At 46.8% G+C, this 15,820-nt stretch overlaps 1 protein-coding gene across 2 annotated transcripts in view; it reads right to left on the reverse strand.

Annotated features, from left to right (window-relative positions):
- Window positions 1–3,805: 3,805 nt before the first annotated feature.
- The window catches only part of GJC3 (gap junction protein gamma 3), a 42,442-nt gene continuing 30,427 nt past the window's right edge, over window positions 3,806–15,820 (reverse strand). Inside the window, exons 1-2 of one of the 2 annotated variants that reach the window (XM_024745365.1) lie at window positions 9,462–9,549; window positions 3,806–5,269 (exon numbers count right to left, since the gene is read on the reverse strand). In XM_024745365.1, coding sequence (XP_024601133.1) covers window positions 4,444–5,268 — 825 coding nt within the window. In that variant the 5' untranslated portion in view covers window position 5,269; window positions 9,462–9,549 and the 3' untranslated portion in view covers window positions 3,806–4,443. Of the gene's footprint in view, window positions 5,270–9,461; window positions 9,550–15,820 lie in introns of those variants that run through there. The other variant, XM_024745363.1, reaches the window with a different exon arrangement.

Here is a 15,820-nt window from a genome sequence, read left to right on the forward strand (position 1 = left end):
CTCGCGAGGGCTGCGCGCTAGGCGTGACGGGACTGCGGGCTGCAACTGGACGAACAGTAGAGATGCGGAAGTCCCCCAAGAAGCCTAGAGAGGCCTCGAGGAGTCCGTAGTTCGGGGGACGCGCCGGAATGCGACGACTGCGCAGCTGCAGCAGCTGCTGGTGAAGCAAAAGGGTTAGGCGCTCATTAACTTCGTCTGGCCTTCAGGTTTGCGGGTTGAGGTCAATGTTCGCCGTCCGCTCCGGAAGATTTAGGCTCTGGAGTCCTAGGCGAGCTGCTGCCCAGAAGGGCGTTCCAGGCGGGCAGCAGCCTAGCGGCAAAAGGGCCGGAAGAACGAGGCGCATCTGTGCTGCCGGGCCTGGAGTGCGGTTAAGGAGGCGCCGTGTCCCGTAGGCTGGCTCTTCTTGAAGTCTCTCCTTTTTCTTTCAGCCTCATTCTCCAGGAGAGGAAGCCGTTCTTGTCCTCCAACCCCAAGGTCTAGTTGAGTTTCTAGAAAGGCAGGATTTCTGGCTCCCCACACGAAGCCCACCAACTCGAAGCCCACAAGCTCTCCTGGAGTTCGAGGATTCAGGCGAACTGGAGAGCCAGTTTTCTACGAGGCGACCAGGGAAGGAAGTGTTTAGCCCCACGACCTAGTGGGGAGATGTCTGATCACTCTGCACTCTGATTTCCCTCTCTTTCTTCCCCAGCACAAGAGAGACACCAGGTAGAGGAAGCCCATTCTTAGAGCAGGGGCCTCACTCACCCAGTGCAGATAGAGGGTCTAATAATTAAGTTAGGGGAAAGAATCTAGGGTTAGATGGTCTTCCCCAGGTTTGAGACTTCCCACCAGTATTTTAGGTGATTCAGTGCGGAGGAGGACTGTGGGCTAAAGGATGCTCTAAGCCAGCTCTGGGTGATCTGCTATGAGCGGCTGTCATCCTATATGCTGGGAAGGAGCAGATCCTGACCGTCCTACCTGAGAAGGTCAACACCAGGTTGTGAGAGCAGTACCTGGAGAGTGGAGCTGAAGCTGTAGTTGTTCTGAGGGCATTGTGAAAAAACTTATAGCACCGGGAGAGTGGTGGGAAGGAAATCAGGTGTTTTAAGTTAAGATTCAGAAGCACAGATGCATTGCTTTTTGGTACCCAACTTGAAGACGGCAACCGTTTTGCTATCCCAAGGCACATCCACTGAGGTTTTCAACAAGCAGTGTGCTTGCCTGTTTCAGGGAATTACCTGTTCCTCATCAGTGGATTTTTGAGCTTGTGTTTCTGAGGTGCTTGGTTTTTTATTCTTCCCTCTATTCCTTTTCTTATGAAAGAAATTTTTAATTCTTCCTGTGTCCCAAAATCAGATACCACCTTTCCTGTAATATGCTCTGTAAGTGGTCACTGAATGTATGATTAAATGATTTGGAAAGGGGGTTCCTGAGATCACTATTTTGGGGTTTTGGTGAAAGTTCCACGGGATGTCTTCAAATGTTTACAACAGATAGCTGCGTTTTCCTTGTAAATTGGAATACTATCTTGAGAAGGAATCTGAGGGCATTCCCTGGCAGTCCAGTGGTTAGGACTCCGTGCTACTACTGCAGGGGACCCGGGTTCAATCCCTGGTCCCTGGTTGGGGGAACTAAGATCCCACGTCTCGCAAGCCACACGGTGCGGCCAAAAGAGAAAAAAAAAGAGAATCAAACAAACAGAAAAATAAAAACAAAATACCAAGTGTTGGCAAGGATGCAGATTAAATTGGAATCCATTTGTACATTGCTGCTGGGAATGTGAAATAGTAAATAGTACAGCTGCTGTGGGAAAAAGGTTGGCAGTTCCTCAAAAATTTAAAGTGTTACCATATGCCCCAGCAATTTCACTCCTAGGTATTTACCCAAGAGAACTGAAAACATAAACAGAAACTAGTACATGAATGTTCATAGCACCATTACTCAGAATAGCCCAAAAGTGGAAACAATCCAAATGTCCAGCTGAAAGATGAGTAAATAAAATGTGGTATAGCCATACAATGAAATAATAATCATAAAAGGAATGAGGTACTGATACATGCTACAACATGGATGAACCTTGATAACATGATGCTGAGTGAAAGAAGCCAGTCACAAAAGACCACATACTGTATGATTCCATTTGTATGAAAAGCCCAGCCTAGGAAAATCTGTAGAGACAGAAAGTAGATTAGTGGTTGCTTATGTTTGGGGGCGTGGGGATTTGTGGGTAACAGCTAAGCACTATAGGATTTCTTTTTGAATTGTTGAAAATTTTCTAAAATTGTGTCAATGGATACACAACTCTGACTATACTAAAAGCCATTCAGGGCTTCCCAGGTGGCACAGTGGTTAAGAATCCGCCTGCCAGTGGAGGGGACACGGGTTCGAGCCCTGGCCCAGGAAGATCCCACATGCCATGGAGCAACTAAGCCCGTGTGCCACAACTACAGAGCCTGCGCTCTAGAGCCCGCATGCCACAACTACTGAAGCCCGCGCGCCTAGAGCCCGTGCTCCACAACAAGAGACACTGCAATGAGAAGTCCGCACACAACGAAGAGTACCCCCTGCTCGCCACAACTAGAAAGTCCACACACAGCAACAAAGACCCAGCACAGCCATAAATAAATAAATTTATTAAAAGCCATTGAATTATATACTTCTAATGGGTGAATTATAGGGTGTGTGAACCATATGTCAATAAAGCTATTTTAGGGACTTCCCTGGTGGGGCAGTGGTTAAGAATCCGCCTGCCAATGCAGGGAACACGGGTTCGAGCCCTGGTCTGGGAAGATCTCACATGCCATGGAGCAACTAAGCCCGTGCGCCACAACTACTGAAGCCCGCGTGCCTAGAGCCCATCCTCCGCAACAAGAGAAGCCACCGCAATGAGAAGCCTGCGCACCACAGCAGAGTAGACCCCGCTCGCAGCAACTAAAGAAAGCCTGCGCACAGCAACAAAGACCCAACGCAGCTATAAATAAATAAATGTATTTAAAATAAATTAATTAAAAAATAAAGCTATTTTAAAAGGGACACCATCAAGGAGGAATTCAGAATGATGACATTTGCTTTTTTTCTGTCCTTGGTCACTTGGCTGGGCTCTGGCTATGCTAGATACGGGATTCTTTATGAAACACTGTAGCAGAAAGAAAACTGTTACTTTGCTAGTTGTTGCCAAAGTGTCTTTGGGGAATCAAGTATCTTTCCTTAGGAATGAGCCTTCCTAATTTAATTGGGGATCATCTGAGATTCAGAGGAGACAACCAAACCTGGAAACTGCTCTTTGTTGAGAATTTGAGGGCAAGGAAGAACTGAGAAGGGAAGTGTTTCTGCAGAAAAGGTGGGAGGCTGGGATGCTTTTGGACAGAAATGACTGAGAGACACAAGAAAAGAGAAGCCTGATATTCAGCATTAGATCATCTGCTGAATCACACTGTGATATAAATGTCCCTTACTGTTAGCCCTGAATCAGCAATAAAACTCTGCGGTCTTTTCTGTGTGATACCGAGAAGTATGAGTTTAAAAAGTAACGACTTGGCCCCTCCCCGCCATATGAAACAATGGAGCAGCTGCAACGTACAAGGCAGAGAATGAGGACTGAGCAGAAATCAGATCTGTCAGTGGTCCAGGGTATGTAAGCCTCTGAATTCACAGGAATCTTCCAGAAGAGTGTGGCTGAGTGTTTGAATACATTGAATCTATATATTAAAGGACCCTGGGTTACATATGCTTGGAAAGCCAGAGTTTCTGAATATGACATATATTGCAGGGCTGGGTGCATTTATAGGTTACAAGATTTTAAAGGTGGGGGGAGCAGAGATGTGGACAGCAGGAAAGAGGAGTAGACTCATTGAGACAGGAAAGAGGATTGTCCTCAGCAACAGGAATGCCAGCAACAGTGGTCAATATTTATTGTGCAGGACAGAGAGGCACGGTTTTATGGAGGTTTCTGCTGGCTGACTCTGGAACCAAGCCCATGAAAATTGTGATGCTGACACCAGGGAATTCTGGTGAGGAGGCACAAGCAGGAGATCTCCAAGGAAAAGCTTCAGACACCGTGGCCCCCCAAGGCTCTTGGATATGCTTCAACAGCCTTTAATTTACCATGGAGATAGACACCCCACTCACTGGATGTTCGGACAAAGATGCAGTCAGAGGGTTTCCTTCAGAGGTGAGCCAGGTGTCTTCATAATTCTGCAAAGTAGAGGATCAAGCAGAAGCTGAGCCTTTTCCTAAGTGGGAAGAGACCTAAATGGAAGGGCAGGAGGTACAATCAACTGAGCACTTGGGTCCTGGTTCATTGGAAGGAACCATCCAGTTGATGGGGATGCAGCTGGGCGATGGGGTGGGATGAGTGGTTAGGACACCTCTGCGTAGAACCTGGTTTTCTACTTTGTAACTTGTGGGAGTTGTACTTCCCGGAGGGTGAGGGGCTTGCCGTGGGGGATCGTCAGGACCCATACATCAGGGACAGGTAGAAAGAGGGACATCAGTGCCCCTCTCACCTGCTTCTGCAAACCGTTCTTTTGTTTCCACCACTGGGAAGTTATCAGTCGGTTCCTTGTGTCTTTGAGCGCTCTCTGAAGTTGGGAAGTGGTTAGAAGAGGGAGATTTGTGCTTCCAGATCTTCCACCATCTCCCCAGGCCCAGGAGCACAAGCTCCAAAAGCGTGAACAAGAGACAGAGCCCAGTGACCCCAAACATGGTCTTCAGGAAGATGGTCTTCTCAGAGGGGCGAGACAGATTACAGCTTATACTACCAAGGCAAGGCTCTCGACGACACGCAAAGGAGCTGGGCATCTTGAACCCGTACAGATGGTACTGCCCCCCCAAAGCTGCCCCTTCAAGGGCCAGTCGCACCCCCAGCTGTGCCACATAGGCCCAGAGCACCCTGGGGCTTCCAGGCCCCAAGGCATCTCTGCTTTTCTCCCCTTGGCGGATCAGGGTCTCCTCTTCCTTCTTCACCTTTTCAGATTCCTCCCAGTGCCAGATCACATGATACAGAGTGAAACCCATGTAGAGGGCACTGGGTACAGCCACCAGGGTGACCTGGAAGGCCCAGAAGCGCAGCGGGGAGAGAGGGTGGAAGGCATCGTAGCAGGCAGCCTTGCAGCCCAGCTGCTGCGTGTGACACACGAACTCGCTCTGCTCGTCGCCGTAGACCCCCATCCCACTGGCGGCCAGCAGCACGAAGCGGAACCCCAGGAGCACGGGAAGCAGGAGGCGCCCCACGGGGGTGGAGTGCCGGCTCTCCTCCACCACCAGCCGCCTCAGGAACCTGCCGCACATGCTGTTAGGGAGCAGAGGACAGTGGTGAGTGTAGGTGTAATGCTCACTGTCCAGTGGGAGAAGTGCCAGGCCAGCTCTTCACTCCCACTCCAACGGTGACTAAGGCAGGCTTCCTTGCTCCTCTCCTAGGACCTGGCTGATCAAATACCACGACCTGAGGGCACCTCTTTATAGTTAACTGAATTATCTATGTAGAATATTAATAGTGAGTGAGTGTGGGTGTGGCTTTCTCTTCTGTCCCCGCTCCTGTACTGCTGGAGGGGAGAGGAACTCTCGGCCTGCGGGGAGGCCAAGGTCAGTCTTTGTCTCTCTCTTTCCCTCCCTCCCGCTCCTGCTTCCCAAAGGCTAAATAGTCAGAGACCCGAGTCCTCTGAAGACCATTGCTTCCCTAGGTGATGGTTGCTAGGTCTGGTGCTACTGTCAGTGTCACCTGAACGAAATCAGTGCTGCCCCTGGGAGGGGTGTGCATTGCCTTCTCTGGCTTCAGGCCCCCAGGTGCTCACAGGTGTGTCAGTCTGGCCCCCATCACAGTGGTGAGACTGAGGTGAGGTTAGGTTAAGGGGCTCGGTGGGGATCCAGTGAACAGAGTGAATATCAAGGCTTGCTCTAGTCTGATGTTCTTCAGACCTAACCAGCTTAGGAAAGGAGAATACTTTGAAGAAAACCCAGCAGAATCTACTGGTTAAACATAATGGTGTTTGGGCCAAAGCCAGAGGTGACTGGATCAAAATTCAAAATTCAACTCTGCTTTGTCATTGGTCCTTGGATTTACATCTCCCTCGTGGTGAGAGGTGACCATGGTCGAGGACAGGCTTCAGAAATTCTTCTGTTCTCTGGACAAAATGCCGTCATGCTACAAGCCCAGTTTGCCATCTTCTCTGTCCTCCTCAGCAGCCCTCCTCAACGCCAAGCTTCTCTTCCTAACCCTACCCCTTCAGCCCAAACTCTTACATACCTGGTTCCCCTCACTCTCAGAAGACCATACAAAGCTCTTATTCCAGAGAAAATAGACTCGTTAGTGTGAAACCCTGAAGCTCCTTCTTCTCATATCTTCACAGTCATGTCCTGCTGTAGCATCTCAGAGAAAGAAGTGTCTTTCCACTTGTGCAAGGCTGCCCTCCCTTTCAACTCTGTGTCCCTGGGGCACTCCTTCAAGCTTCCTCAAGAATTTGACCCCCTAATTACCTTTTCTGTAATTCAGACCATCCTTGTTTCTGCTCTGACCTTGAACTTGCTTAGGTTTCTTCCTGTTAAGTCGAATAATAATAACTTGAATTTCTAAGTTAACATGGCAGCAAGTGAGACAAGCCTAATTTATCTCACGTCGGCTTCCCAATTATAATACCCAGAGAGATGCACAAAGCAATCTTAAATGAGTATTAGTGTTATAAACTATAGATAAGAATGGACCACATGCCGAAACTTCGGCAGAATGGTCACTTTTGTGCAATCAAAAGAGACGGATTGAGATGCTTCCAAGGGACAGTTCTAAGGGCCTCAGCTGACCAGAGAATTATGTCACCACCCACCAACTGTGAGAAACCATATTTGAGCCACTAAGAATCAGAGTCTGAACCTCTGCCTGCCCCTCAGTCCCTGTCTTTCTTCTTCCTTCATAGACTGTGAAAACTTAGAAGTACGTCAGGCTGCTGAAAATTCTTTTCTATAAAATTGGGTTAAAATTTTTAGAAGAAATTTATTTCCAGTCTCTAGAAAGATGCAGAATTGGTCCCATGATTAAAGATGGCATATTGAAGATAAAGATTTATCCCTTCTCATCCCTAAGACTCCTCAAAAATGAGAGTCAATGGATCTTTACATGTGGACACCCACTATAAATAGAGTAGAAGAAACATCATCAGCTTGATCTTTGAAGGCAGTGGGACAGATTCTGGGGGAAATTAGATCAGGATGCCAGAAAGCACATTGGATAATTCTCCCAGAATTCAAAGGAAGAAGATGAATAATTGAAGATAATAAAAGATAGGGCTTCCCTGGTGGCGCAGTGGTTGAGGGTCCGCCTGCCGATGCAGGGGACGCGGGTTCGTGCCCTGGTCCGGGAGGATCCCGCGTGCTGCAGAGCAGCTGGGCTTGTGGGCCGTGGCCCCTGGGCCTGAGCGTCCGGAGCCTGTGCTCCGCAGCGGGAGAGGCCGCAGCAGTGAGAGGCCCGGATACAGAAAAAAAAAAAAAAAAAAAAAAAAAAGATAAGGAGCAAAATCTGTTTCTAATTTGGAAATCAAGACAACAGTAAAACAAAGTCACTAGCTTACGTATTGGTGAGAAAGCACTTCGTGAAGTGTCTAGGAAAGAAGTGGTTTCTCCATAAATGTTTCAGTTTTGTTTGGTGAAAACTGAGCTCCACAGCAAGTTTCAAGGCCGGTCCTGGGTTTCTCAACCTTGGCACTGTTGATGCTTGGGGACTGATGATTTTTGTTTAGGGGTAGCAGGGGTGGGGTCCCATGCTTTGTAAGATGTTTAGCAGCATTCCTGGCCTCTATCCACTAGATGCCAGTAGCATACTTCTCCCCTCCCACCCAGAACTGTCTCCAGGTACTGCTAAGTGTCCCCTGGGGTCAAAATCACCCCTGGTTGAGAACCACTGCTTTAGGGAAGCACTGGTCCTTCACCTCTCCACTCTTGGCTTCAGTCGCCAGCTCTGTAAAGCAAGATGTCTGCACCAGAGCATCTCAGAGGGCTTTTGTAGGGCATGATAAACAGCCCATTTCCAGGCTGGTTGTACATCCTCCTGTGAGGATGCCTGCAGCCTCTCCCACCTCATAAGTTCAAAGGGTCCCAGCACTTGGGGTTGGGGGAGAGCCCTGGGCTCTGGGGGTTTCTGCCCTGGCCCTCCTGGCGAGTCACCAGACTAAACGTTAACTTGGTAAATTCTCAAGTCAAGCTCTCTGCCTCGTCTCATTTCCAAGTGCGGGCCCAGCACTGTCTACACATGTTGCCAGCACATCCCCAGCAGACCTGGAATTTAACACAGAGCAGCCCTGGCATATTCCAAGTGTCGGGAGTTTGAGTAGCTTCCTGAAGCCCTCTCTCTGGTTCTTCTTTCCCGTGCCCACCCCAGACCTGTAGCCAGACACCCAGATGTCCTCTGAGAGGCTCTCAGAACTGAACTGAGGTCTCCAGGGCTCACCTCGGAGCTTTGGGGATTTGGAAGGGAGAGAACAGAAAAAGCAGGAGAAGAGGGCTTGCTTGAGATCCCTTGGTTTGGAGCGCCCTTCCTGCCCTTTGCCCCACGGCTGTTATAACCAAAACAATGCTTATTCAACACACATTCCAGGGCCTCCTGGCGGGTGCAGACAATAAATATCCTGCTCCATCTCCCCAAGTCTGCAGACCAAAGGGAGTTTCCTATAAACCGAAGCTCAAACACAGCTGTCCGTCCTCCCTCCTCCCCTGCTTTCCTGGGACCCAGTGGTCTCCTCATCTGTTCCAGCCGTCCCCAGCCCACCCCTCTCATTCTCTGAGACCCGCGTCCTCCTCCCACAAACACATCTGCAGCTTTGCCCACAGGGGGCCAGAGACCCCAGGCCAAACTTCGAGACCTAGGGAGCTGAGGGCTCAGCATTGTTGAGAAAATTCAAGGGACCACTGTTTCTCCAAGGGGAGAAAGAGTTTGCAAATCAATTTATTCTGGAGGGGGCTGGCGGGATCTGAGCCCTGTCAAGATTTTAGAAGCAGTTCCTATGAGCTCAAGAGTTGGGAGAAGGAGGAAAACCCAGAGTTTGAGGGGATTTTCGAATACGTAAACAGATTTTTTAAAATTTCATAGCAATTTTGTTAAGAATTTTTCTAAGCATCTCTTGTTCTTTGGGAGAAAAATTTCAGGATACTGTGGCGGCAGAATCCACCTCAGAGAGTTAAGGCGTGAAGGAAAGAGGTCCACTGAGGCCAGCACTAGAGCAGCTCCCTGCTTCCAGCTCACCCCACCTGGCCTAGAAAACATTCTAGATCTTTTACTAAAGTGCGGTCCATGGTGCAGCAGCCCTGTCATCACCAGGGGTGCAGAACCTCAGGCCACGTCCCAGGCTTAGCAAGTCAGTCTGAATTTTAATAATAATCCCCAGGCCGTGGGCGTGTGCATTAGAGTTACAGATGCACAGCCCAGAGCCCCAGGCAGTCCCCACCACCACTACCCCAGGCCCTGTGCCAGCCCAGCTTTGCTCTGCCCTGGCACTCACCTGGCAGCTTCAAGCAGAAGCACCAACAGCGGGGGGGAAAGAGGCAGAGGTAAGAGCCCTCAGGCTGGAGCCCGCAGGGTCCCAGCTCTCCCCCAGGCCCTGCCTCCAAGCCTCCACCCACTCCTTCCCCCCGCCCCTTGTCTTTCCTGGCAGCCTTAGCGCAGGGTCAAAGAATTGCAGCCAGAGGGGCAGGCAGCCCAGCTGCTAAAGAATGGGCTCTGGAGAATAACCCTCTATTGTCGAGGGTGAGGGCTCTGTCTTCTAAGTGAACTGAAATGGGGATTCTCAGATCATCTGAAAGGGGGGCAAAGGCTTCGGCATGTTTTCAATATAGGGACTTGCAGGCAACAACAGAGAGAATTCCACACATTTACCTCTGGACATCCTCTCTTCTTGGCTGGGAGAAACGGGCTCTCTGCAACTCAGGGAGCCCAGCCCCTCTCCACTAGGCCCTGGGAAGATTGCAACACCTGAGTTCCAGATACTGGCCCTGTGGAGATCTGGAGCATCATTCCACTATTTTCTAGCATTTAACATTGTTGTAGAGAAGTTCAAGTCCACCTCAATAGTCTTCATCTTTTAAGTGATTTGATCTTTTTGACAGTTTGCCAAATGGATGATTTTTTACCTTTGAAGCCTGTTCACTCCTCCAGGGGATACTATTCAGCTAGACGTAGAAATCTCTCACTGGCTCTTTCCTGTTCACATCTGGTACACAGGAAATATGGATGCATCCTTAGGGCCAAGAAACTCTGGGCATACAGGCCGTTTCCGACACAGCCACATCTCCTTCCGTTCATCTGCTGGATATCTTATCTCCTGCCTTTTTTTTTTTTTTTTTTTTTCTCTCCTGCCTTTTTGATTTATCATTCGGGAATCAACACACTGGAGCCCCTCTCACTAGGCATGAGATACAGGAGGCAGCACCCTCACTGCCTTCCCTTGGGAGAACTAATAGCACATCTCTTTCCAAGGCAGCTTCCCTCCAGAGTTAATCCTCTCTCGCTCTAATTTCCAACAGCTCTGCCATTTTATACAACTTAGACGTGGGTGTAGAGTTCGAGCGACATAACTTATTTATTTGGTTTTCCTTTGAAATATTGCATTTTAGACTAACAAATCACTTTAGAATGTCATATGTGTTCTATTTTCTAAAATATTCCATCTTGAAATCCTCATCCAAATTTCCAATACCTTGTTACACCAACATCTATTTAGTTGCTTAATAAATAAATGATGGATATTCTAAGTGCTAAATGGTTATTAATTCACACTTCGTAACAACTTTATGAAGTAAATACTGTTACTGCCCTCTTACAGAGGAGAGAAATGAAGAATGGAGACGTTAAGTAACTTGTAAAAGGTTGACCAGCTAGTGAGTAAAGGAGATGGGATCTGAAAAAGCAATCTGGCTTGCAGATAGCAAACCCCTAAACACTACTGTACTCCTAGCCTCATCGTATTTCAAATTACCAGCCTTTAAAGACCTTTTGATGGTAAATCCACTATAATTTCATACCTTCAAGAAAATAAAAATCCTCTGCTGGCATTTTCTCCATCTTAATGACTAGCTATGCCACCAACCCGGGATTCCAAGCAAAAACTTAGGTGTCAGCACTGACAACTTCTCCTTCGTTGAACACGTCTTAACATTCCACTGGTTGTACAGATTTCTGTCCCATGAATTAAGAAGGTGCCTTAGTTCAAGACTGAGTTACCGGGACTTCCCTGGTGGCGCAGTGGTTAAGAATCTGCCTGCCAACGCAGGGGACATGAGTTCGAGCCCTGGTTCTGGGAAGATCCCACATGCCGAGGAGCAACTAAGCCCATGTGCCACAACAACTGAGCCCGCGCTCTAGAGCCCTTGCTCCACAACAGGAGAAGCCACCGCAATGAGAAGCCCACACATTGCAATGAAGAGTAGCCCCGGCTCGCAGCAATGAAGACTGAATGCAGCCAAAAATAAAGAAAGAAGGAAATTTAAAAAAAAAAAAAAAAAAGACTGAATTACCAAAATGTCACCCTAGTGTCGCTGTTTCTAGACTTGTCCACCTCTAATGCATTCCCTGCATTGCAGACAATATTTAATTCAATTCTTATTTAGATTTACCAACATGTTTACCAGTTTCTTTGCTCAGTGTTGTTTCTTCAATTTTATGCCTTCCTCCGGATTAAATCTTTTTCTGCTTCTTTCTCTCTCCTTTTTTTTTTTCTTGGTGACCATGGTCTTAACCATTTCTGTGTTCATTTTAGTAGTGTTAAATATATTCACATTGTTGTTGTTCAGTGGATTTCCAGAACTCTTTCATCTTGCAAAACTGAAACTTTGTACCCATTTCTACCTGCCCTCAGCCCCTGGCAACCATCATTCTATTTTCTGTTTCTATGAATTTGACTACTTTAAACCTCTCATATCAGTGGAATCATAGAACATTGTGACTGACTTATTTTCCTTAGCGTGATCTCTTCAAGGTTCATTCATGTAACATCTATCAGAACTTCATTCCTTTTTTAAAAAATTTATTTATTTTTGCTGTGTTGGGTCTTCATTTCTGTGCGAGGGCTTTCTCTAGTTGTGGCAAGCGGGGGCCACTCTTCATCGCGGTGCGCAGGCCTCTCACTATTGCAGCCTCTCTTCTTGCAGAGCACAGGCTCCGGACGCACATGCTCAGTAGTTGTGGCTCTCGGGCCTAGTTGCTCCGCGGCATGTGGGATCCTCCCAGACTAGGGCTCGAACCCGTGTCCCCTAGCATTAGCAGGCAGATTCTCAACCACTGCGCCACCAGGGAAGCCCAGAACTTCATTCCTTTTTAAGGTTAGATGATATTCCATTGTGTGTATGTATGTGCCACATTTTGCTTATCCATTCATCCATTGATGGACAGTTGGGGTGTTTCCACCTCTTGGCTATTGTGAATAATGGGCTATGAACATAGGTGCACTAAATTTTCTTCTTGAGGTACAACCTTTAGTATTTCTTCTACTAGGGAACTGTCTAGGGGTAAGCTCTCTTTTTTTCCTTCTTTTTTTTTTATTGAGGTATAGTTGATGTACAATATTATACAACATAGTGATTCACAATTTTTAAAGGTTATATTCCATTTATAGTTACTATAAAATATTGACTATATTTCCTGTGTTGTAAGATATATTCTTGTAGATTATTTATTTTATATGTAGTAGTTTGTGCCTCTCAATCCCCTACCCCTCTCTTGCCCCTCCGCCCCTTCCCTCTCCCCACTGGTAACCACTAGTTTTTTCTCTATATCTGTGAACCTGTTTCTTTTTTGTTAGATTCATTAGTTTGTTGTATTTTTTAGATTCCACATGTAAGTGATATCATACAGTATTTGTCTTTCTCTGTCTGAGTTATTTCACTTAGAATAATACCCTCCAGGTCCATCCATGTTGTTACAGATGGCAAAATCTTATTCTTTTTATGGCTGAGTAGTATTCCATAGTGTGTGTGTGTGTGTGTGTGTGTGTGTGTGTATCACATTTTCTTTGTCCATTCATCTGTTAATGGACACTTAGGTTGCTTCCATATCTTGGCTATTGTAAATAATACTGCTATGAACACTGGGGTGCATGTATCTTTTCGAATTAGTGTTTTCATTTTTTCTTTTTTTTACTATATACCTAGGAGTGGAATTGATAGGTCATATGGTAGTTCTACTTTTAGTTTCCTGAGAAACCTCAATACTGTTTTCCATAGTGGCTGCACCAATTTACAGTCCCACCAACAGTGCAGGAGGGTTACCTTTTCTCCACACCCTCTCCAGCATTTGTTATTTGTAGAGTTTTTGATGATGTGTTTGCCCCTTTAAAAAAATCTCCTTCTCCCAACCCTCCAGCGTATCCATCTTCCTAAAATATATATTTATCATACCTTTATCTTTTTATACTTTTAACACATACCTACTTTGTTTAAAATCTGTTTTTAATGTTGCCTGTTTTTACTTTTTATATATGTGGTAGAATTATACAGTTCTTTGATTTCCCTTTTGCCTCTGTATTATATATTTTTAGACTCATACATGTTAACATGAGTATGAATGTAAGTAATGCTCATACATGCAGTTGAAGTCCATTAATTTTCACTGCTGTGTGGTTCTTCATTGTTTAAATAGACCACAGTGATGTATATGTTCTAATATTGATGATATTTGGGTTGCTTCTCAGATTTGCTATTTCATCAATATTGTTAAACACATTTCTCATACATCTCTATATCTGCACCCATGCAAGAGTTTCTTTAGAGTTTTCATCTTTGAGGAATTACCAGAATGTAGACTAATGTTAGGTAGAATATACCCAATCCTATAAGGCAATGCCTAACAGTTTTCTGTGATCATGACCTTTTGATTTTAAGTTGCATTTTTCTGAATATTAATGATGTTGATCTACTTTTTATATGTTTGGGGGCCATTTGTGCCTCCTTTTCTTGCCTAGAGTAGACTGGGTAATGCCCCCCAAGATATGCACATCCCAATCCCCAGAACCTGTGAATGTTGCCTTATATGAAAAAGGGACTTTGTGAATGTGGTTAAGGATATCGTGGGACTTCCTTGGCCGTCCAGTGGTTAGGACTCTGCGCTTCCACTGCAGGGGGCATGGGTTCGATCCCTGATTGGGGAAATAAGATCCTGCATGCCACTAGGTGTGGCAGGAAAAAAAAAAAAAGTTAAGGATCTCGAGATGTGGACATTTCCATGGATTGTCTGGGTGTGCCCAATGAAATCACAGGGTTCTTTATAAGAAGGTGGCAGGCAGTCCCGCCAATAACTCACCTTAAATATAAATTCACACATAGTTTAAAAGTAAAAGGATGGAAAAATATACTTAGCTAACACTAATCAAAAGAAAGCTTAAGGGCTTCCCTGGTGGCACAGTGGTTGAGAATCTGCCTGCCAATGCAGGGAACACAGGTTTGAGCTCTGGTCCAGGAAGATCCCACATGCCGCAGAGCAACTAAACCCGTGCGCCACAACTACTGATCCTGCTCTCTAGAGCCCATGAGCCACAACTACTGAGACCATGTGCCACAACTACTGAAGCCCACGCACCTAGAGCCCGTGCTCCACAACAAGAGAAGCCACCACAATGAGAAGCCCGTGCACCGCAACGAAGAGTAGCCCCTGCTCACCACAACTAGAGAAAGCCCGCACACAGCAACTAAGACCCAACACAGCCAAAAATAAATAAAGTAAAATAAATTTTTAAAAAAAGAAAGCTTGAGGGACTATATTAATATCAGATTAGGTTTCATAGCAAAAATATTACCAGGGATAAAGAGGTCATTCCGGTATTATAAAGGGGTCAGTTCATCAAATCCTAAGCATTTATACACCTAATAACAGAGTTAGGTGACTAGCAACGAAACAAGTTTCAGAAAGGTTGAATCACTTGTGAAGGCCACTCAGGCAGTAAGTAGAAGAGGCAGGATGGGAACCAAGGGTGAATCTAGGGTCCAACTCTTTCTCCCTCTCAAGGAGGAGCCACTGAGTCAGGTGCCTACAGCACCTCTTTGCTGACCGCATGTGACCACCTCCTTGGAAACAGAGAACTGTGAGCCCGCCATTCGGGGCTATGCAGACAGTCCGGCCGCAGTGACCAAAGTCCTTGACTAATTGTCTGTAACGGGGGTGGGAAGTGGGGAGATACATAGGACTCGGAGAATAGGCACATTTTTCAAAGTTGCCTGGATTTCTCCTGATTCCTCAATGGCTCCATTTATGAATGTCCACAGTGCCTGGGTCAGTGTGGGTATCAGGGCAGGAGGTTAAGGTTGGTGCTGGAGCCTGGGGGAGGGGGCTTCTGCCTAATTATTTCTAAGCTTCTGACAGGACCCTAAAGCACCAAGACAAACTTCTCTTTCACAGTAAGTTTCTGAGGATTGGTGCCAGGAAAGAAGCCCCCAAGGGTCAAGAGAACTCTCCTCCCACTTCTTTATTCCACCAAACAAGGCCCTCTTTGTCTCCCCTCCTCCCAGCAGATGAGGCCAGGCTCCTCCCACAGCCATATGTTGACGAAAAGTGCCAGGACCTGGAGCAGCAGGGTGCCTGGGGTGCAGGAGTCACCCAAGGCTGGGGAGCATCTTTGTACCCTCATGGTGATGGGAGGAGAAATCTTTCTTCCCTCCCTCCCTCCCTCCCTCCCTCCCTCTTTCCACAGCTGGACGTGTCTATCTGCTTTGGGAGAGAGAGACACCACCAGGAACGAGGATTGAGAAGGAGTTGTGTTGCCGAAATTGGGCATCTGTACACCAGTGCCGGGTTAAATCTCAGAGACAGAGTTTTGGGTGAAGTAGAAAAGAATAGCTTTATTGCTTTGCCAGGCAAAGGGGGCCAGAGCGGGCT

Source organism: Neophocaena asiaeorientalis, unplaced genomic scaffold (genome assembly GCF_003031525.2).
Source record: "Neophocaena asiaeorientalis asiaeorientalis breed wild unplaced genomic scaffold, Neophocaena_asiaeorientalis_V1.1 scaffold461, whole genome shotgun sequence".
NCBI lineage: Eukaryota > Metazoa > Chordata > Mammalia > Artiodactyla > Phocoenidae > Neophocaena > Neophocaena asiaeorientalis.